Here is a 23785-nt window from a genome sequence, read left to right as displayed (position 1 = left end):
CAATTCAGAGGAAAAGATGGAGAATATAAGAGTTCTGGGGTCACTGAAGCTTCTACCCAGGTTTCAAAGGAAAGGGTGGAAAGCCAGGACACATGTGATAGGATCAAGATTCCTGTAGGTGATGTACAACCTATAAGGGTATAAGAAAGATATTGTGGGGAGAAGCCAGGAATATGGAATGTCTGTTGAAGAAGGCTGCAGGCAGTCACCACCGCCAACCAAAACAGAGACACATGTGAGCCACAAGTGGTAAGACCATAGGAAGAACAGGAAGGGAAAGAACTCTTAAGTGCTATGACAATGATATAGTATATACAGGGTGCCATGGGGGACAATAATGGGACTGCCAATTGCTATAGAGGTTGAGAAACCCTGGCCTAGATTAAGGAACAACACAAAGGGCTGATGAGGTGGTACAGCAGGTTAAGGTGCTTGTTGCCAAGTTCAATCCACATGGTAGATGGAGAGAACCAACTTCTTAGAGTTGTCCTTTGACCTCTATACACAGATAGCCTGACATGCATAATGACTGGAAGTATTTTTTTTTTTTAAAAAAAATAACAGATGTACAGACACAAGAAAACTAAAAACCTACTTCCGTCTTTCAAGTTTGGCAGAGCAGCTTTGTAATGTGGAAGATTGGCTCAGCTGAAGACATCTTTCCATGCGTGCTTGCTGTGTCTTCTGTGAGGATGCTATGCAGAACCGATTCTTGACAGTTCTGATGGGCAGGAGGAAAGCAGCAGCCACTCTGGAGCTCACATGCACTGTTGCTTATCTACAGTCTTACCCCCCCACATGCAAACTGGCTCTGCATCTCTCCGTTGTCCCCAGAACCCCCCTTAGCATCTCTGACTTTGGTTCAGAAAACTTGTTTTTAGTTCCACGATAAAAGCTTATTTCTTCAGGACACACCTGCCATGGATGTTGCATGGATGTCAGTCCATCCTCATGGGCTCCGGCTCATGCTTGTGGGTTTCAAATTTATCTTGTTCTGACAGATTTTTACATCCACATAGGATTGCCTTACTGACCTCCTACAGCGAGCACTTCAAACCCCAGCATCAGAAATGAAGAGGGTAAGCTAACGGCTCAAGTGGTATTGGTAATTAAATTATTGCAAGAGAAGTCACTGTAAGAAGTATGAGTGTATCTCTACACACACATAAGCATTTTTAGAACTGTATGGTTTATGTTACAAAACTTTTGAGGGCCACTTTGTTATCAACAGATGTAACTATGGAAGTCAAGGTCCATTCTGGAGGGCTCTGTAACAGGCCCCAGTGTGGCAAACATGGTGCCAACAGGTTTTGCCCTTTTCTCTCCTTCTCTCTCTTTCCTGCTAAAAAACAAAACAAAACAAACAAAAATATTAGATTACATTCCTAAAGCTAGTCCACAGTGCCTAGTCTCTTATTTGGCCACTGTTAGGAACTAGCAGTCAGCTGGCCCCCGCCCCCAATGATGGGCAGGACGCTCATGGCCTTGTCATTGCTCATCAGCCTTACCTGGCAGCTCAAGCTTTACCTGGCTGCCAGAGGACTCAGTTACACATGCGCAAGTCCCCCTTTTAAAGCAAGCGCGCCAAATGCGCCCCTCTCTCTGGTTTCTCTCTTGCTCTCTCTTGCTCTCTCTCTGCCCCCTTCTCTCTCTCTCTCTCTCCTGCTTTTGGTGGGCGCTGAGTCTCATGTTTGTGTTTCTTAGGCATTAGCTGTGCAGCAAAAGAACAACAGCCACTGTCTCATTCCTGAGACAAGATACCAAGGTTCAATTATCAAAATCTATTATTTGGCTAACCTGTCCAATCAGAACTTAACAACTCACCATAGCACAAACTGTCCCATTTTCTCCTTAAAAACCCATCGTACAAAAAACCACCTGTTGCTACGTGTTGTCTCCTTTGCCTAGTCCAGAGGCAGCCATTCCTCACCCCCATACCCTTACCCACAACCATCTACCTCCTCTGCACCTCGCTTGCTCTTATGGTGTAATAGATTTTCTTTGTATCGAGAATTTGGTGTCTGGGTGTGTCCTGTACTAACTGTGAGGGGCCATCCAAATATACCTTTTTGAAGTTCTTACTAAAACAGATTTAATAGTGGATTCATATGGAAGCTCATGATAATAATTTATTAGAGTTTAAAATAAAAATCCCAGGGCAGGCACAGTGTCAAGCGCAGTTGCTGCCTGCAGGAGAAAATAAAATGCCATGCTATTTGATTTGCTGGTTTAGAGGTCCAACATGAATACAGGCAGACAGCACATGGCAAGGAAGGAGGAGGTAGGGGAGGAGTAAAACATTCCAAATTATCAAGAAAAGAATATTTAGGTTCTATCTGGCATCTGAGAGAATAAGGGGTGAGGGGGGAAAGGGACTTGGGGACTCAACAAACTTCATGGCAACCTCTTGTCATCTTGCAGGGACTATGAACTAGGGGCAAGAATTCTGGGAAGAAAAAATATAGTATCGCATTAAATGGGTAATTATTCCACCTATCTCTTTGGCATGAGGCGAACCTACCTTCCTAGGGGTGATGTCTTGACCAGCTCATTGATCTTGTCTGGTTGCAATGAGAGGTACTCTACTCAGGTCAGAGGCCCTAGCCTTCTGGTCCCCTGACCTTCCCCTAATGGGCCTTTATTGTGACTCTAACATAGATATTCAATGTCCTCCCAAAGGCTCATATGCAGAAGGTTGGTCCCTAGGTGGTGTTATTGTGAGAGGGGATTGGATTACGAGGGTGCTGACCTCATCGATGGATTAATTCATTGGTGAGTTCTTAACTGAATGGGCTGTTAGGAAGTGAGGCCTTGTTGGAGGACATGGCTCCATGGATCATTAGGGGTGTGACTTTGAAGAGGACCTTTCATTACCTCCTAGCTGCCACGAAGCAAGCAGCTTTCTCCAATGCTGTCTTCTACCATTCTGCCTTTCCACAGACTTAAAAGCAACAGAGCAGCTGCCTTACATCAGAAACATAAACCCAAGTAAACTTTTCCTCCCTGGTTACAATGCTTATCTCAGGCATTTTGTCAGATGGATGAAAAAGTGACTAACATAATACCCAGAAGAACAGGGCAAAGAAATTTTGTAGAAAGGCAGCCATTTCCTCCCTAGTTTCAATCTGAATTCACCTCTCCCTGACTGTTTTAAACCCTGCACTTTTTCTTTCCTTTCTCCCTATTTCTTCACTCTTCTTCACTCCTTTACTGTCCTTTCCTAGTCTCCCTTCCCTCCTTCTTTAGTGTGTTTGGGTCCTTTCTTCCCTCTTGAATAGTTAGCATCAACAGACTACATGACTTTTCTCTTCAGTATCTCAAAGGTTGCAGGCCAAGCCTCCTGTGACTTGGTGAATAAATTAGGGGTGCACCTCATGCTCAGCCCATAGCTTTCAGCCCTTTCTTGATGCCACCTGGCTCTTAGTAGACTGAAGACTGCTGTCTGACTTGGGATGTTCTATCTGGGCATTTGGTTTTTTTTTTTTTTTTTTTTTGGCCCATTTTGAGACCATGCTTTCCTAAAGTTCAGGGCAGAGCAGCTCTCACTCCTGGGCAAACACTGCCAAAGTTTGGGCATTGGTAGGAGGAGCTAGTCTTGCTTTACTTTACATTTGATTTACTTAGCACCTCTTGACAGCCCTGTGCCTATGGCAGAGTGTATAACTTGTATGCTTGGCTGTAAGTCTACAAAGTCATTCCCCTTCTTGCTTCCATTGACACTAACAGTCTGGGGTCCACAGATTATGTGGATGGCACTGGAGTGTGTGTTAACATAACTGTATCCCCCCCCCAATGTTTCCCTTCCTCTGTGCAATTGGTCTCATACTCATGGGTGCCATGTAATGCTGAGGTACACTAAACAACCTCAAGAACAGCCCACATCAAAGCAAAGTCCTGTGGAATTCAGAGTTAGAAACCAAATGAGAACACAGTTTTGTGAGCATTTAAATGTTACAATTTTAATTTGTGAATGTTTAAGTGTTACATTTAATTTCAATGGGCCTGCACACTTAGATCACTTCAGCCCTATGCTTAACTTGTGACACAAATACTTAATTCCCACCTGTTCTTTCTACTCATTGTGGAGTCACCCTGCATGTTACTTTAGGGTCACAGTTTCCATCTCCCTAAGAATATGATGGGAGAATGGAAAGCAGGAGCTCTGGGCCCCTGCTCAAGAAGTCATCCTATCAATTATGTCAAGACCCCATGTTGGTCTCTCAAGCATATATTTGTATCAGATAGTGTGCTTGCCTCTGTGATGGCTTGAATGAGAATGACCCCCATAGATTCCTAAACTTGAATGTGTGGTCCCCAGTTAGTTGAACTGTTTGGGAAGGATTAGAAGAAGTGTTGTTGTTGGAGATGTGTCACTGGGGTGGGCTTTGAGTTTTCAAAAGCTGCACCATTCCCAATGTCTCTCTCGGGCTCTTTATTGCAGATAAGGATGTAAGTCTCAGTTACTGCTCCAGTGCTGTGTCTGCCTGCCTGTTGAAAGGCTCCCCACCATGATGGAAATAGACTCTAACCCTCTGCAACTGTGAGCCCAAATTAAACATTTTCTGAAGTTGTCTTGGCCATGGTTTTTTGTTAGGTCAATAGAAAAATAACTAAGACAGCCTCCACTTGAATATTAAATATAGAGGACTCAGGCACTCAACCAAGCAACACAGGTGTTGGCTATTATGAGAATTTTCTGGAGTCTCTGAACACCATGCACACCACACACAAAGAGCCAGAGGGAGGGGGAAGGAGGAAGGGAGAAAGGGAGAGAAGGAGGGAAAGAGGGAGAAATGGAGGAAGACAAAGAAGGAAGGAGAAAGAGAGAAAGGAGGGGAGGAGGGAAACCTGCATGTGTGTGTGTGTGTGTGTGTGTGTGTGTGTGTGAGAGAGAGAGAGAGAGAGAGTAGAGAAATCTCTCTAATGACAATTCTCATCTTCTTCTGGCTCGCCCTTCTAAGTCCCCTTATCTGAGATGTGCTATTTCCCCTGGTCTTGTAGAAACAGGATTTGAAGCAGTTCCTAGATGAGAACTTGTCACATACTTGTTTCCATTCCTCATGTGTAAAATAAGCAGACCAAATGTGATGATGACTATGTAAGCCCAGTTTTCTTCTAAGACAGAGTGAAAGACCCACATAATTGGTCTTCTGATATCCATCCCTGTTTCCCTATCAAATAATTCAAGGAGGTGAGTGTGCTGTAATGGTCAGTTGCATCCTGAGCATTGTTACCAGGTGGCACTGATGGACATGCACTGATGGACATGCACTTCAGGCATGTTGAGTTCCTAGGAGTTGGCCCGCTTGCATTTCATTGTGGGGGACAGGCTATCATCTAAGACAACTGTGATGCAGCACATTTGGTCCCAGCATCACCTTAAGCTCAGGTTAAGTATGGTTTGGAAACATGTAATTCCTGGGTAAATTTGATAATCAATCACATTTCAGAACCAATGGTATAAACTGAGTTGAATGTGTGTGTGTGTGTGTGTGTGTGTGTGTGTGTGTGTGTGTGTGTGTAACTCTCCAAAGGACCCATTTGCCTGGCCAAAATGGTCATATTCCTGCTGCCAACTGAATTTCAGGTCTCAGATATGACCACTTTCTTATAGAGTTTATTGAAATACTTTGATAAGGGCAAAAATAACATGTGGCACTTTGCATCTTTAGTGCCTGGCCTTTTGCGTTTCTAGCACACAATAGGTGGTTTTGTGTCAACTTGACATGAGCTAGAGTCATCAGAGAGGAAGGAGCCTTAGTAGAGGAAATGCCTCCTTGAGATCCATTTTCTCAATTAGTGACCACTAAGGGAGGGCCCAGCCCATTGTAGGGGGAGGGCCCAGCCCATTGTAGGTGGTGCCATTCCTCGGCTGGTGGTACTAGGTTCTATGAGAGGTCAGGCTGAGCAAGTCATATGAAGCAAGTCAGTAAGCAGCACCTCTCCATGGCCTCTGCATCAGCTCCTGCCTCCAGGATCCTGCCCTGTTTGAATTCCTGTTCTGACTTCCTTCAATGATAAACAGCAATGCTGAAGTATAAGCCAAATAAACCCTTTCCTCCCCAACTTGCTTTATGTCATTGTGGTTTTGTTTGTTTGTTTTTCAAGGCAGGGTTTCTCTGTATAACAACCCTGGCTATCCTGGAACTAGCTCTACAGAGCTACAGACAAGCCTGGCCTCGAATTCACAGAGACCTGACTTCCTCTGTCTCCTGAGTTCTGAGATCAAAGGCGTGTGCCACCACCGCCTGCCTTGGTCATGGTGTTTTGTGGAAGCAATAGAACCCCTAAGTAAGACAGGTGAGCATGAGAACTGAGTTTTGAGTGGGCCTACCCCACGCAGTGCACTATACCTGATTGGTGGGTATGGAAATGAGACTGATGGTAATTCCCTTTGATTTACTCTGTATGGTTCATAAGTAACACTGGCACTATTGCAAGCCTTTGTTTCATACTAGATGACAACAGAGCACCCCAGGTGAATGTATTTCAACACTTCTTTTGCAGGTGGGGAAATGGAGACTTACAAACTCCCTTTCAGGGCCTCTAAGCTGCTGTGTTGTATAAGAGAAATTAGAAACCAAATGAATTTGATTTCACATTAGTGAAACCAAGAGGAACCTATTATCATCATAGCACATGGAATTAACACGACCTGGTAAATCAACTTTGCCCAGTGGGCTGAAAAATCATTATCCAATCAGCTTCTTACAACTTTTAAAACACTTGATCAAACAACAAATTTGGCCAGGCATGGTGACATTTGCTTGTAATGCCTGCACTGAGAAGGCACTTGTGGGAAGAGCATGGTTTCTATAGCAGCTTAGATTACATAGCAAGTCTTCAAAGCCAAAGGGGGGGGGGCTTTTCATGTAAGAAAAGAAAAAGCAGAAAAAGTAAAATAACAAACAAAAAGTCAAAGAGAGAAGCAAAGAAATAGTGCATTTATAAAAAGATAAAGGACAAGCAGGTATGATTCATTCTCTTTCTTCTTCCTCCCTAACACACATACAATGTTTATTATTTTAATTATTAATTTAATTAATTTAATTTCATATACATGTGGGAACCCTGGCTAATAATGACAGGCCCATAAAACTAGTCACAAGTAGCCCAGACAGGTCAGCCCAAACAGACTTCACATAGAAATATCTCATACAGCAATTATCCCTTATCCATGCATCCTGAAAAACTGGTTTTTCACTTTAATGAGTTTTTCCTTAGAGTTATGCAAATCCTCCTAATATATGAACATCTTTATATACAAAGAAGGGGTGTGGTGGGACAAACAGCTTCATCTTGTTTACATTTTCTAGGGGAAATCATGAAAAAGCTGCTTTTAACTTGGTCTGGAATTCTAAAAGGGGGTTAATTTGTAAAGTTACCCAGTTACTTTTATTTATTTATTTATTTTGAGAAAAAACACAAACCCACCAAATTTCTAGGTTGAGCAAAGTTATTTGAAAAGAGAAAACAATCCTTGTGCCTCTCAGCCTCTGCCAAAGAGGAAAAAGACAGGAATTAGCATCCCCTGTGGGCAAGGTTGGGTCTGTGGTATGTCCTGGGGTAGGACTTCTCACTGGAAGTGCTGTGAAGTCAGAATTGCTCATCACAACCTGTTAGACTGCTCCATTCCCCTGGAAGGTAGGAAAAGAAAATTAGTTAATTAAGCTGCCATCTCTTTTTTTCCCTTCAACTGTCTGCCTGCTCTAACCCTCACCCAACTCTTCTTCCTTTTGACTTCACTTGTCCATTAGTATGTTTCCTACTGAAAGCTTTCTACAGTTTGCTGTCTCAAGTTTGAGGCTTTCCTCTGTGGCTTGCTTTTCATACTTTTCAGTTATAGGAAGCTTCTTTTCCCTCTTCCTCCTCCTTTTTTTTTTTTTTTTTTTTTTTTTTTTTTTTTGCATTATTGATTTGCCAAAACACAATTTTGGTGAAAGAAGTGCTTTGTTGAAAGCTTATGCCTTCTTCCTGAGTTTAATATGATGAGTATGCAATTACAAGCATCATTTGATGAGTCTCATGAGTACAAAACTTGATGTGTAGCTATTACCCTGTAGTAATCTTACTGAGCCAGTAAGATTAGCAGTGGAGCTAATGCTCAACTCAGGGTACCTGGTCACTAGTTGGCCACTCACCCAGTTCTCACAGCTTGGATATTAAGGATCCTTCCCATCTGTCACTTTATTTCAGGACCCTGCCAGGCTCTGGAGGCTCTCAGTTTAAGTGGACAGAAGTTGATCTGCATACTTTTGCATAAGTGACACAATAGGCAGCTGGGACAGCAGGATGCTGAGTCACCTTGCTTAAGCCTTGTGACTAGCAGGTGTGAAAGTGGGCTCTTTATGTTCTGTATGTTACTGGGGTAGGGATGATGAATGGAGAGGCAAGCTTCCCGTAAGAAAGAGATGGCATTCAGAAATGCTCAGGTGTGCATTGAAGTGTATGGCAATGGTGTTTCACAGTCTACAGATTACTTTTTAAGAGCTCAGAAAGGGAGGGGGAACAAATATTGATAAGCCCTGATACAGCTGAGACTATTCAGTGTGCATTGTATGCCCTTTTAAATTTTCTGTAATTTATTTTTAAAATACGAAAATTGGAGGGCAGTGTAAAAGCAGGAAAGAAAAAGGGAGTTCTGCTGATTCACCCTCCGTTAGTCAATCCCCCGTGCCTGCATGCTGAAAACTAGAAATTTTCCCACTGTCTATCTACTACCAATAATTTAGTCATTATATCATCAAAATACAGAGTTTTCACAAATTAAATGTAGTGAAAAGACTCAACACACTGGTATTTATTTATGGACATGCCTTTAAATGAACAGCTAGATTTAGTGAACTATTATTAGCTATCTAAGAAGCAATTCTAGTCTTAATATTTGCAAAGAAAGTTTAGTATCCAGCTAAAATACACTTGTGAGTTTAGCTGACTTAGGAAGCATTCATTCATTTTGAGTGAACTGTGAGATTTAAATGTTAAGTATTCTTAAGGATTTATTTATATTTTTTTTATGTATATGGGCATTTTGCCTGCCCATATACATTACTTTTGTGCCAGGTGCTGGAAAGGCCAGAGGAAGGCATTGGATCCCCTGGAACTGGACTTACAGACTGTTGTAAGCTACCACATGGATGCTGGAAATCAAACCTGATCCTCTGAAAGAGCAGGCAGTATTCTTAACTGCTGTGCCATCTCTCCAGCCCCTGAATGCTCAATATTCTTTTTTTTTTTAAATATTCTTAATTGCTACCACAGAAAATATTTTGTTGGTTGGTAACTGCTAATCAACCTTTCCAGTTGTTTAAAGATTAAAAAATGACCAGGCATGGTAGTGCATGTTTTTAATCCCAGAGCTCAAGAGGCAAAGGCAGGTGGATCAATGTGAGTTTCAGGCCAGCCTGGTCTACTTAAGGAATTTCAGCCCATCCAGTATAAAATGTTATTTCAAAAAATAAAACAAAACAAAATCAGCACAAAATAATTGAAATTTTACAGGAAACAATGTAATAGTTGGTGCAGTTGATTATATATGCATTTTCCTGTGGGGAAATTTTATTTACTGCATACATATTTTAAACTTTTACTTATTAGTGTGTAAGTAGAAGCATACGTGCTAAAATGTGCATGTGGGAGTCTAAGGACAACTTTCAGAAGTCAGTTATCTCCTTCCATCATGGCTCTGAGAATAGAAAACAGACTTGCATTAAAAATGTTTTTGCTTATTAAAATTTTACAATTTTGCTAATTTATTTGATGCATGTGTTTGCTTTCTTCCTCTGTGTGTGTCCTGTGGATTGGGCTGGGTTGTCAGGCTTGGCAGCAAGTGCCTTAATCCACTGAACCATCTTGCTGGCCCAGATTTTTCATGTTTTCAAAGCAATATATAATTATTAACTGTTTATTATTAACTTTTGTAACACATAATCTAAAGGGAAGGAAAAGAGTCAGTCTTCATTAAAGTAATTCTGATTTAGCACTTTTCATTGTTTTTTCTATGCATAGTTCTTTTTATTTTTGTAATTGTATATTATTTAACATGTGAGTGTTACAGTTTGTTTTCAAATGACCCCTACACACACATGGTGTTGCCAATGGAGCCCCATGAGTGGTAGGCAAATGCTTTACCACTGAACTAAATCCTTAGTCTAGTGTTTTCAATATTATTGTAGTTGTAGGGAGAATATTTTATTTGCATATGACATAAAAATAACTTTAAAAGCCTGGGAAGATATATAAGAAATATGTAATTTTATAGAGTGAGGAACCTGGGAGAAACTGGGTGAACTGAAGGTAAGGGAGTCAGAGAGACTTTCCAGGTCATTACATATTTTTGTATATGTGTCTTCACACATATGTTCATACATTTACTACCTAGTTAAAATGTTTTATTCATGTTTCAATCTGTTTATAATAAATGTATGAAGATATTTGCCTGATCTAATTCGGTCATGTGTTGAAATAATCAGGCTGGTCTTATTATTATCTATAGATTTGTTTTAATTTTTTATACTTTGTTATTGATATTTTATGATGAAATTTGAACGTCATCTTGACTAATTTCCTTCCTTTCTCTTCTTGTATCAGAAATTGTTTAGTCTATGCACTGTCTCTCTTCATTGGAAGAAGGGAGAATTCTAGGCCAGATGTAATGTATTGCTGCAAGAACATGCCCATCTGGCAAATGCTTCTGAAGCCCTTCTGAAAATATTGTAGTTATATAAATGTATACATGTAGCAAGGCATGGGGCTGGGAAGTGTGGTCAGCTTCATTCTGGGCACATTGCTCATTACATGTACAATAAACATAATACTGTTGCTTGTATGAGCTGTTGGGAGCCCTAGAGTGGCCAGGTTTTCCCCAGGCAACCACACTCACTACCCCTCATCTCATTGTGATGGTGGCTAACTTGCTCCATTGCTCTGTGAAGAAACAACAGAACCTTAACTTACCCCACAGCAGCCACAACATTGGCAGTCTCCGCAGAGGGTTCCCAGGAGACCATTGATCACCTGGATGGCACAGAGCACCATCTGGATCAATCCAATGACCAGCAGGATGGAGAAGAGGGTCAGATTCCAGGGGACCACATCCTGGGGCTTTGTGCACTTGTTCCACAAGGCTTGGTCATTAAGATAATCGCTGCAGGTGACAGGGACACAGGCAGGAAGGAGACATTTATCAAATGTATATGATCCCCTAGACTAGAAAGTTGCCATTACCATTTCTCCTGTGTAAGACATACTCTATGACGAAGTACCCCATAATGTCAGTAAAAAAGATCCCAAACACATGATGAGGTATAGAGACTTTATGTAACTTGTCCCAGTCTCAAACTACTAAGTGACAGAGTGATTTTTGTGGGTTGACCGAGAGGACAAATAAGCACACACACATTCATAAAGAAGCAAGAATGAAGTTGCACCGGGCCAGCACTGCATGCATGTTGATGGTCTTCATCCCAGTTATTTTTAGAGACCAATTCTATCGTCACAGTTATCAAATGGCCATCCAAAGCCGTGTAAAATAGATCATGTCACATGGCCAAAAGGAAGCCTCTCAGCCAGGTGTGGTCGCTGACACCTGTAATCTCAGCACTTGGGACACTGAGGCAGGAGGATTGCCTTGAGTCTGAGGCCAGCCCAAAGCTATAGTGTGATAGCCTGTCTCAAGACCAAACAAAGACCCCTTCCAAACCTAAAAAGATGCATCTCAGTTGACAGAGTGCTTGCCTGGAGTGCACAAGGCCCTGCATTTTATCCAACATAGCGAAAACCAGAAGTAGAGGTGCACATCTACAATCCCAGCACTGAGGAGGTAGGGTGAGGTATATGTGGAAGTGTCTGTCCCAAAATTCCTCACCTAGTACCTTTACCATTACACAAACGATATTGGAGAAGTTACAGAAATATGATGATTTATAAAACTCACAGTAATTGTGCAAAGTACTTTATGCCTATTGTGTTATTGTATTCTCACCAGAGCCTATGGGGTAGACCCAGTTGTCACCACAGTTTCACAGAAGAAGACATGAGAGATATGTGGCAGTTATATTGATTACAATGTGATGGTATTAATTGAGAGTCCAGGAAGACTCTCTGGATCCAGCCACCATGGGGAGGTATGTACCCTATTCTCAGCTCTTACATTTAACAGGAGAAACAGCATAAAGTGTCCTGTGTGGGTACCTTTTCCCTGCAGCTGAACACTAGCCTCCAATGCTCTTCTTCCTGCATCCTTCTTGGCAGCTATGGGTCAAAGCTGTAGGGGCCAAGAGTCTCAGAAAAGAAGAGTTGGGTGAAAGGAAGTTCTACTCAGGAACGTAAAGCAAATGTGTTTCCTAGGATACTTCTCTAAGGAGGATTTTATAGCAGATAGAGTTACTCTTTGCTCTTTTACAATCATCATTAGTAAACAACTCCATGAAAAAGTGGTAAGTTACTCAATATTGAGACGCTGTGAATTTTATAGTACAAGCTGGAATCTCAGAGGCCATCTTGGTAGCATTTGCCTTTCCTCCTCACCTCTAACCCTGGGTAATTTCTTCTTGTACAGTGAACAGAGATGAGAGGATTCCAAAATCTTGTCCCTTTCCATAAGGTTGACTCTATGCTGTTTTCATTGCGAAACTATCACCTGCCACTGTTGATAGATGAGTTGTCAATGTGAGGAACAGATAGAAAGACATGAGATGACAGCATGCATGAGAGTGACCCACCAGAAGCAGCTGTGAGGGGAATGGTGAGAACAGGCCTCTTGCAAAGCACAAGTACACAGCACTCAGAAACATGGCTTCCTGCTTTTACCTTAGTGAACATTTCTGGTGTTATCTGCAGGGACAATGGTCGCTCTCCTGACCTCGGTCATTGATTCAATTCCATCCAACGCACGGCATGAGTTTACTGATTCTAGGGGTTTACCGCTTCTAGGGGAGTGTCATAGGTCTTCTCTGTCAGAACCAATGGGCCATTGTATTGCTTAGGAGTGATACTTTGCCCCTATTGTGTTTCCTTCTCTCTCTGTTTTTGACACAGCCTTTAGGCTAACTGACATTAAGTTCATGGAGGACAATGTTATTCACACAACAGAGCACACACAAAGTTATGGTTAACACTGTAAAGATGCTGTTGACAGAAGTGATAGCAGAAGTGTCCTTCAGAAAGACATAACCCACTGCTTTCCTGATTCCTAGTGGAGAGACTGAGCCACGGATATAACACCTCAGGAGACGGCTCAGCATGCTGGTGTCTAAATTCTATGTTCCTCAATCTAATCCCATGGTGATGGAATCTCAACAGTTCACTGCAAGGTATGAGGGCTTTCCATAGTAAAAGAAACACCTTAGAGTCACTGCCTATGATGTGAAGATGACAGATCTATGTTTGTTTAGTAGTGAGAACAGGGTTGGGGTTGCTGACTGTGAACATACCAAGACCATCATATCAGAGCCAGTGCCTCCCATCTCCCCAGTCTGAAGACAGTTCTTGAAGTTTCTAAGAATCTTGTTATAAATGAATAAACAGTAGTTTAAGTTAATACAGCCATCCTTCTGCATATTCAGGTACCATGTATGTAAAATTGATCATAAATAACTGATAAAATTGCATCTGTAATGGACATGTCATTGTTCTCTAAGCAAAACTGTATTATCAGCTGTTTGCATAGCATTTACATTGCATCAAGTATTATAAATAATATGCAAATGCTGTTGCAAGTTTGTGCAAGGTACTTGCATATCAATAACTACAGATGTCCAGGAGGCTCAGTAGATGCTGATAGACAACTGTTTATTGGTATACCATATAGTTATTTTTAATGGACCCATTCTCTATGTGCTAGATGATCCAACAGCCATACTTCTTGACCCCCAGGGATGTTCAGACACTGTGCAAAACAGAGGATTTGAGATAATGAGCAAATGAGAAATGGTCCAAGATTCTCAGAGAACAGACTATAGTTGCTTAACAGAACATCTGCCACAATGGAAATGCTCTATATTCAGCACAGTAGCTACAAGCCACAAAGAGCTAGTAAGTACTTGAAATATGGCTGGTAGAATTGTGGAATTAAATCAAATATTCATTTGGGAATGTCCCTATGGTGTCTATCCTATGTGGCAAGCTGATTCTGATTATGCTATGGAAGTCTAGGAATCTAGACTTGGCCAGAAAGTCCTAGGTACACTCCTTGAGGACAAAAATATTAAATACAACCTGCTAATGCTGGCATGTGAGTTGTGACATAACAGCTTTTCTCTGAACAACTAAGGAATCCTCTTCCAATTGCTCCTGTTGTGTTTTTCAAAAGGACAATCAGAAGCGAGGCCTAGGTAACTTCTCTTAACCACAGAGTCATCTTTGTCTTGAGGGGCAACATGTTGGGAGTACATAATGAAGAGGCCATGACATTATGTTCATTGTACATGGAGCCTTACCCACTGTGGAAGGGGTATTCCCAGGTACCATTGCTCAAGAGGCATTTCGGACCTTTGTTGATGGAGACAGCTGAGACGATGAATGAGTATCCAGCACCCACAAATCCAATCAGAGCAAACAATGTGGAGGTAAACATCTGAAAGGGAGGAGAGACAACAAAGTTCTTAAATTGTGCAGGGATTACTTATGCTCAGTTACACCACTCAGCAAGCCACTTATAATTACAGGTGGGACTTATAGCTCTCTTAAATGAAGCTTTGTGACTCATGTTCCCTTTATTACTCCATGCTCATCTTTTCACTTATTCGTTGACTGAGGAATGCAACACTGTCTGTACCTTCAGATCAACATATACATACATACATACACACACATACATAATAATAAGAATAAAATCTATAAGACCAACATGCAAGTCCAATCTGTTACAGAAGAAAAGCATCTTGGGATTAATTTTTCTGGCCAGGTGCTCTATGTAGCACACATTCTGCTTATGCTGCTGAAGACTATAAGTCTAGAGGGTCTCCACTCTGGTCCAAGGTACACTCCCTATGGACAAAGATGCGATGCACACCCACACTCTATACCTCCACACCTCATGGCCATCAGCGCTGGACATTGTATTGTTTTCAAGTTTCCTTGTGAATGAAATTGGTTTTCTCACATACATAAAATAAAATTAAATTTAAAATAGCTTTCTACTTACTTGATCTCACTGTGGTAGCCTATGCTATCCAGAAGTCATTGAAGTATTACTGATTGAACATATAGGTGTCTTTGAACTGTATTAAAACAGAGCTACATTTCCAGCTGGTTGATGTGCTCTGAGCTACACTGGACTAAGCAAGAGTGGAGGTGTCTTCTAGCAGGCCCCTTCAGCTAAAATCGCCCAGAATTTCTACACCCAGACAGTAGGAAAAGTTAACTCCACCACCTGCTGAGAGATCTGGGTAAAGGGGTTCAGGTACCACAGCTAAACATTTTACGTGTTTGATCATACATAAGGTGAGTCTGTACTGGCATTGTCAGCAGTGGAAAGTCTTCCCACCCACTGCAAGATGAGGACTTCAGCAGCCCAGGCCGTTCTTGAACTGTCTATAGATTTTATCACATTATAGCTATGCAACCATTGTCACTAATTGTCATGAATTTGAAATTCTGAAAGATTTGATACTACAAATTATTATTCAGTGTGTTAGTAAGCAAGAAAGCACTTTTATTAACCTTTCATGCATTGGCTGTTATAATAGTTTGCTTTTGAACCCTTTAATACAATGAATTTCCCTTAAAGATTCAATGAATGTTTTTTTAAATAGTTTTGAAAACTGGGCACAATGATGCCCATCCATAATTTATGCTCCTGGAGGTAGAGGCAGGAGGATAAGAAATTCAAGGTCACATTTGGCTATATGTCAAGTTTAAAGCAGCCTGGAATGCATGAGACCCTGCCTAGAAAAAAGGGTAAAAGTTATTTTGAGAGGGTGTTCCTATATAATTTTCACCTAGACTGTAAGAGGGTAATAGCAAAGAGTGAGTACAGAGGTAAACACAGCCCCATTTAAGCAAACCAGGAGTCAGGTTAACAAAAACCATCAATAAGGGGATGGTGGGGCATGTTGTTCCCTTTTATCAAAGTGTAACCATTTGAACTTCTCCTAGACCACCTTGGTCTGTAATGTTAAACAAAAAACAAAACAAAACAAACAAACAAAAAACAAAAAAGTGAAAGCTTAAAGAAAAATGCAGAAGAAGATATTTCCTTTGACAATGTATTTTGCATATTTAATATGTTATTTCAACATGTAATGGAACAAAATAAACGTCTTTTTTAACCAGTTCTTTGGAATATGGTCGTATTTTGCATAGATCAAGCACCTTTCACTTCCTCAGCAGCCACATGTGGCTGCCATGTTTAACCATATTTGTCTAGGTCATCTGAGATTTTTGGTAGTAAGAAGTTTTAAAATTCACGGATCTGGTGTTCATTGACTTCACAGCAGTCCTTCCTCTCATGAAGGAAAGAAATGTGACAATGAGAGGAATGCTGTCACTCTTAAGTGAATAGACTGTGCGTTATTTTGCTATATAGTGTCTCCGAAAAGGAATGGGGTGTTGGGTTCCAGTTTTGGAGAGTGCTGTGATACATTCTATCTTTGAGCTTCAGTTTGAAATACCCCCACTTAAAATAAATAAGGCAAACACTCTAATTTCCATATTCTTACAGAATAGGTGACACACATAAAGGAAGGTACACTTTACATCACACTAATTTATATCACATAAACATGCCCAGTGTCACACCACACCCAGCCAGATATAATCTGTCTTAAAACAAGCATGGGCTAAGTCCCATTTATTATAGGTTTTATGGTAAAAACTTCTTTTATTAGGTGGGAATTTACTGAGGTCAAGTTAAGTACACTAGGGTAGCCACTCCCTAACTGATAATATTTAAAGTGAATAGCAAAGGGTCTGGGACAGCTTCCAAGGTAGCACTTCTTGAGAGCAGTGCCACCTGCCAGGTTTGGGAATCCAGAATGGGAACATTCATTCTAGCACTGCAGTCTGCTTTATCTCCTCGAAAGGAATAGATAGAAAAAGGGACACTAATGTGTCATGATCATGGGTGTGAGTTACAGGGAGCAGGAGCTGGGTCTAATCCTGACTATTCCCACATGACCTTGAGAAGTAGGGTTCAATAATAATAATTAATGAGTAAGAGAACCTGTTCAGCAGTGACTAGCCTCTAGAAGAACCAGATATTTCTCAGGGTTAACATGATGGTGAGCTATTAAATAATGTCCAGCATGCCACTCACTGATAAGACACTAGGGATCTTTTGTGCTTATTCTTAGGAAAATTTCCACAACACTGAAATATACTCAATACATGAGTACTAGTACATAACAATTTATTATTATGCTGTAATATTTTTACTTTTGAACCTTCACCTTCCTTTCTACAAATAGAAAATGCAAAAGTCTGGAGAGAAAAACAAAAGTAAATGGATTTCCTCTTAGATGGTTGTTCCAGAAACACATTCTGCAGTCAAATGTCTACTGCTGAGCTATCCGCGCCCCCAGACACATTCTGTTTACACTGCAAAGTATGGGTGTACACACTGTATGCTGTAAAAGCTTTCCTTGAAGCATATGATAAGTCCTGTAATCAGATGCCTTCTAACTCACCTCCTGCCCACCCGATGACCTCCCTATCAGGGTCCTGTGATAACTGAGCCCAGGACTGTCATTGCTCAGAGTGTGTCTTTGACCACTTACTATATCTGATTTTAGCCAGATCACATGGAAAGGACCGTGGAGCTGGAAGGGGAGGAAAAGCATGTGTTCTGGGGATGTAGTATTTATAGGCAATGGCAATTCTAGTAAGACAGATACCTCAGGTGGACACCTCCTTTCTTACTTGACAAACATTCTAAGAGACCAGTAGAGGCTACCTGAAGTCAGTTCTCTCTCTCTCTCTCTCTCTCTCTCTCTCTCTCTCTCTCTCTCTCTCTCTCTCTCTCTGTCTCCTGCCTTCCCTCCTTTCAGTGTACCAGCAAGCCCAACTGTTTTTTCTTAAAATGGTAGTATCCTGTATCTTCTGTCTTGGCTCTGCTTGAGAAAGCTATGAGGGTTCCAATCAGGAACTTAATGTACAACCTGGGTTTCTTCACTTGTAACATGAGGACTTTATTGTGTAACTCAAAGGGCTTTTGTGAGGATTAAGCCTGAGAAAGTATAGAAATCCCTTGAGATCCCTCCTGGTATTCCTTACTTTATTTGCTAAGCAAGTATTTCTCCAGGATTTATTCTGTCCTTGAATCCTAACATTTACCTGGGACTTCCCTTCTTTCTCTTACACTAATGTTGCGACTTCTTTCTGGTAATATCTTCTGAAAAGTAACAAATGTCATTGCCATAATCCATTTCACAACAGGTCATTTTACTTTTTGTTTTGTTTTGCTTTTTTCTTCAAATGTTTGGTTGCTGGGTATGAAACCTATTGGTATATGCATGGTAGGTAAGCATTTTATTACTAGGTGTCATGTCATTCCTAGCCAAAGAAGTTGATTTTTTTTGAAGCATAGAGAACAGTGAAGAAATGTAGATCCACATTTTAACTTCTTAGTTTATGATAACGTATCATTTAAAAGCATTGCTTTTCTTAAATTTGCTCCAATCTGCCATTGGTAGGAATATATCCATGACCTGTCTGTAGGGGGCAGTGGTGAGCTGAACACAAGACGAGGAGCTGACTCTGCTGCACACATACTGCCTTCTGATGATACCAAGGTCTTTCAAAAAGTCAACCACATTGCCCCTCCTGGGGAGTGGATATCGGGATTTATTACCCGATACTATTAAGAACTGAGATGTCTGCCTTGCCCCCAGCTATCTCCTTTATTAACCTGCTTTCCATCCTGTTATTAAAGACGCTTGACTTTGAGTCAAGTCCAGGGTTTCTAAATGGCCCTATGCTAAAGTGAATGAATTGATAAAATTAGAAGTTAGCTGTCATCCCATTGGACCCCGAGAGATCAACATTTTCCAAACATGAAAGAGAGTACAGGGGGCAGTGACCAAACAGACAGGCAGTTAGAAATCGCAGAGAGTCTTGGGCATGGAAAGAGGAGGTTGTGACCTAAAAACAAACCCAGGTCAGTGATTCAAAGGCCACCCTGGAAGGTACCTGTTCTTACTGTTTTTTCCTGGCTCACATCAGCCCAACTTATCTGAGAGAGTTCAGACATTTGGGCTGAGCTTCAGCTGCCTGTCAGGGGACAGAGGTGTGTGTGTGTGTGTGTGTGTGTGTGTGTGTGTGTGTAGTGTGTATTTCTGGCAAAATGTTAACTGTCTCACTTGGTACTTCTCTGAACAGAAATAGCACAACTATAAAGCAGGAGCCTTGGACTATAAACATGGTCCTGGAGGGGGACAGGGACACTACCAGGTTCCATGAAACATCTAGTATAGACCCATAGAGCCATGCCTGCACAGGCCATACCAACATAGACAGGCCATGGTTGTGCTGTGAGGCCAGTAATAGCAGGCTTTTTTTTTTTTTTTTTGGTCATTTGAGAAAAAATAAGACATACAGGTGCAACTTGTGCTCTCATCACTGATTCAAAAATAAACCTACCCAAACCAAGAAACCCGGGTGCTGACTATCCAGCCACAGTGCCCTGGCCTCCTGTAGCTGAGGCTTAAAGCCTTGGTTTCCAGTCTTCAGGCTGGCAGTAGGAGGCAGCTATTTTCAACCCTCTCCAAGGGCAGATTCCAACTGGGGGCCCAGTAGCCCTGGTCGGTGATGTATATTGAGCAGACCAAATGTTTCAGAACATATTTGCTTAACTGCACTGGGAACAATGTGACTTTCTTGCTGTATTCTGTACTTCATTTAAATCAAATGAAATCAACATTTTGTATAATACTTTGTACACAGTTTTGCTTCTTACTTTAGTTACAGAAAACCTAGAAACACACAAGCAAGCCTGGGACCTGCCTGCCTTTGTGTAACAGTCAGTCATTGTCTAGTTTTGCCTAGCATCAGAAATGCAAAGATAGATTTCTAAGGTGTTTTTTTTTTATATTTTCATCCAAATTCCATAATTGCTATTTTGCAAACTGCCATCTCCAACTTATCTTGCAAACTTTACAAATTATAAATGGTCTGATGGAAAAGTGAATTACATAGCATTTCCTTTCCTGTACAGTCAATCATACAAAATATTACCAAGTATATACAAAATTTGACACAATTATATCAAATGAATTGTTGCTATTTTTACTCTGTAAAAATGCTGAAATGACAACTTTCAGTATTTATTATTTTTAGAAGTGATAATCTATGAGTGATAGGATGTCATACAAAAACCTTCAGTGTATTATACATAGAACACAGTTGCCTTCTGTGTGTGCTTGGTAAATACCTTCTTTCTTGAATAAGTGGGCAGATGATGTCAAGAAAGAAAAGTCAAGGTGGTTCTGTTTCAGAATGGGCAGACAGGCTTTCAAGGTTTTAAAGCAGGCTTAGCTGTCTCCTTGATAGAAACTTGAGTCCTGGGAAGCTAGAGTAGGAGTGTCCTTTACTCATCATCAAACCCAGGGTCTACCCTCATCATATGTTTGTCTCATCATATACCTAAATGTTTAATAGTTTTTAATCCAAGTGTTTCATTTATCTATATCACTATTTTGAAAGAAAAACTGAAATTGTTAGCAAACATGAACATACTGTTACTAAGTTTTAATCAACTAATGTTGCTTGGGTTTTTCCTTTGTTAGGAGGGAGGTTTGGAGGTTTAGAAACAGCAAAGACGTATCCCCATCAAAATAAGGATTTCTTTCCTTCATAGAATGAAAACAACTGGAGGAAAAGTGAAAGAAAACATTTTTTGTTGTTGGACACATGTATCTATGTAGCAGGGTTTGGCCCATATCTAGGGAATTCTGATCTAGTCCAACTCCCTTATCTTACAGTTGGTGACTTGCCCAGTTGCAGAAATGGGACATGACCCACCTGCCAGCATTCCTTCTGCTCCCCTGGGGACATCAATGCCTCCCTAGTCTCCAGTTCACCAACCAAAAGATGGATGACCACATGAAACAGGAGAGGAAGCTAAAATCCCAAGGCAGATTCTGGGTGGCAGTGGGAAATGCTGGGCCTCCAGAAATAGTGCCCTTGGCTGTGGTAAAGACGTGAGCTATTAGGGAGGGGAGAGAGCATTTTTACCCTGCCCCAGGTTTCCTTTAACGATGAGGCAATTCAGAGCCAGCAGAAAGATATGATTTGTTAAAGTTCGAATGGCTTCTTAGTGCAAAGGGAAGTGTGTGGCCCCACCTGTGCTTGCTCTATGTGGTGTCATGTCACTCCAGTTCTAAAGCTGTCATTGCTGTGGACTTAGACTGAAATGTGTCTATACCTCTAAGTATGAAGGTTGTAGGAGTTAATATAGTCTTGTTATTTAACTATCCTTATTATTCTGGACCAGTGAGAGTCAGAGCATAATCATGTACCACCCGATGTCCCAAAAGTTTTGCTTGGGGCTGGTTAGTTGTTCGGCACACCCATGCTTCCCAGCACAAGCCAGCAGTGAACTCCAGAGAAATTCTGGCAGCTGACCCCATGACAACTCACCGCAAATCGTTTCCCACAGCTTGCATTGCCACAGCATCCACAACAGTCATTGTTTTTCAGGCCCAGGAATACCAGTGCAGGGAAGATCATCTGCCAGCAAGAGAAGAGGTGATCAGAGTGTCTGGGGTTGGAGTGAAACACACGTTTATTTCCCAGCCAATGAAGACCTCAGGTCTCAGAGGTTTAGGTAGGCAGGCAAGATCTAACAGCTAGTGTGTCTTGTAGGACATGTTTTGAGTATGGGGGGTTCCATTTGGCCTGACTGACCAATGTCTGTGAGGAGATTTTAAGAGCCGGCATCCCCAGTTGTCATCTATAGGAGGGTTAGGGCAAAGAACAGAGACTTTAGTGTCATATTACAACCTGGAGGTCCCACCCCATGTTGGAAACAAGGGGTAAAGAAATGGTGAGTTTCTGAATAAGAGCTAATCCACAGCTTCTGCACCTGTGCATTCTAACTCGGTCCATTTGGATAAAGTCCCGTGTTTCGTTTATAATTCTTATAGGCACTATTTTATTGGAGTAAAGCAATCAAGTGGCTGTTAGCTTGATTCTCTGAGCTCCAATGTCCTACGGTGATTCCAGCTCAAGCTTAGGGATGAACCACTTAGTAAACCAAGATGTCCTCAGCCACTAATACGAAGGAGAAGTATAGTAAGGCACTATTTTTCTTTTTGTGGAGGTTGTTAGCTTCAGAATAGCGTCCATGTACTAAGAAGCCAATGAAAGAGGATGGGAGCAGGGGATTTCTCTTTCATGGGAATATTAAGGTGTCTCTACTCACCAAGACTCCGCTTCCCACAATTCCTCCGAAATACCAGACCTCTTGGGAAAGGTGGTCGTTGTCATCTATCACCTTTCCTCCAGGAAAGAACAACAGGATATTCGCCAGGAGGCCAAACACAGCCAGGGGAATGAGGGTGCCCCCCAGGCACTTGGCACAGCCCCCAGTACACATGCTGGGGTGGCACAGTAAAGCACGGGGATCAAAGGCTTCTCACCAACTGCTTCACAGGTCTCCACCGAGATCTGGCAGTGCGTTCCAGTAGCTGTACTCAGTTCAGTAAGAAAATTGGAACCAAGCGTCAGAGCTTTTTGAATGGTGTCCTTGGAGTCGATTCACTTCTCAGCTACAGCAGGCCGTTGGTGGTGATGGGCATTTATATCCCTGACCCTATGTCTTTTCTTTTTTTTTTTTTTGCACCCCCATAAATGAGATTACGTTCTGTGCAATCGTTCAATTGTTTTGCCATGGCGACCAATAACCTCTGTTAATAATCCACCAGCATAGACAAGACATTCAAGTTGTTGCAACCAGAGAGAAGGCTGGAATAGGCAGTGTATAGCACTGTCCCTTTAATATCACCATATCCTGCTCAAATGAAGAAGTATTCCCCCAGGCACTACATAAATCACTCTCATAATCCACTAACATCCTGATTAATGCTATGCCTCCCAAGCACTGAATGATCTGCCTGGCTCTTCTTTGGTCGGGTTCACAGGAAGCCTGAAACACAGGCTGATCCAGAAGGGCTTGTTTTTTTTTTTTTTTTTTTTTTTTTTTCTCAATTCAGAAGTAATTGGATTGGCTAATTGAATAATGCTGAATTCAGGCCTTTTCTTTCTTTCTTTCTTTCTTTTTTGCATAAAATCAGAACAGCTACTTATTTTATTGCCAAACTGCTGTATTTTAACTTGTTTACTCAATTAGGTAATTAAATTCTGTCTTCTTCCCGACACGCCATGGAATTAGCAAAAATGAGTTTTCCTAATCGGGTTGTTTACTTACTTTGTACAGGAATAGAAACCTGTGTCTAAACAGCAAGGCAAGAGAGCACTAGAAGAAAGATGTGGTCAGCAGAGGCAGAGGGGATGTGAGGGAACACAGCTACAAGGTGTGGGAAGTGAAACACATCCATCCTACTGGAGGTTTCGCCAGCTTCCGGGAGCACAATTCAGTGATCAGCTTGCTTTGTGTCACACTTACCAGCTCCATGTGATGCATTGCCTTGCCCTGGTGCGGTGTGATGGAACAGCTGCAGGACTGCTGGGTGGGGAAGGGACACTTTCTAGTTCTTCACCGATAGTCTAGAGGTCAAAACTCAGGGCAGTAAGTAAAAAGTTTAGGGGTTCAAATTGTTGCTAAATAAAAAACAAATGACATATAATTGTGATGACACTTGCTCCATGACAGAGATGGTCAGGGAAA

General features: G+C 41.5%; 1 protein-coding gene across 1 annotated transcript; it reads right to left on the bottom strand.

The window, feature by feature from the left end:
• Positions 1 to 7016: 7016 nt before the first annotated feature.
• On the bottom strand, positions 7017 to 22908 carry Tm4sf4 (transmembrane 4 L six family member 4). The gene is made up of 5 exons (XM_051176978.1): positions 22361 to 22908; positions 21577 to 21666; positions 14439 to 14575; positions 10957 to 11146; positions 7017 to 7637 (listed from the first exon to the last, which is right to left on the bottom strand). Exons 1-5 carry the CDS (start codon positions 22532 to 22534, stop codon positions 7620 to 7622), a joined length of 609 nt encoding a protein of 202 aa, XP_051032935.1. The 5' UTR covers positions 22535 to 22908; the 3' UTR covers positions 7017 to 7619.
• Between the last annotated feature and the right edge of the window lie 877 nt (positions 22909 to 23785).

Source organism: Phodopus roborovskii, unplaced genomic scaffold (genome assembly GCF_943737965.1).
Source record: "Phodopus roborovskii unplaced genomic scaffold, PHOROB, whole genome shotgun sequence".
In the NCBI taxonomy this organism is placed as follows: domain Eukaryota; kingdom Metazoa; phylum Chordata; class Mammalia; order Rodentia; family Cricetidae; genus Phodopus; species Phodopus roborovskii.
Note: the sequence above shows the minus strand (reverse complement) of the source record. Positions and strands in the feature narration are given on the sequence as shown.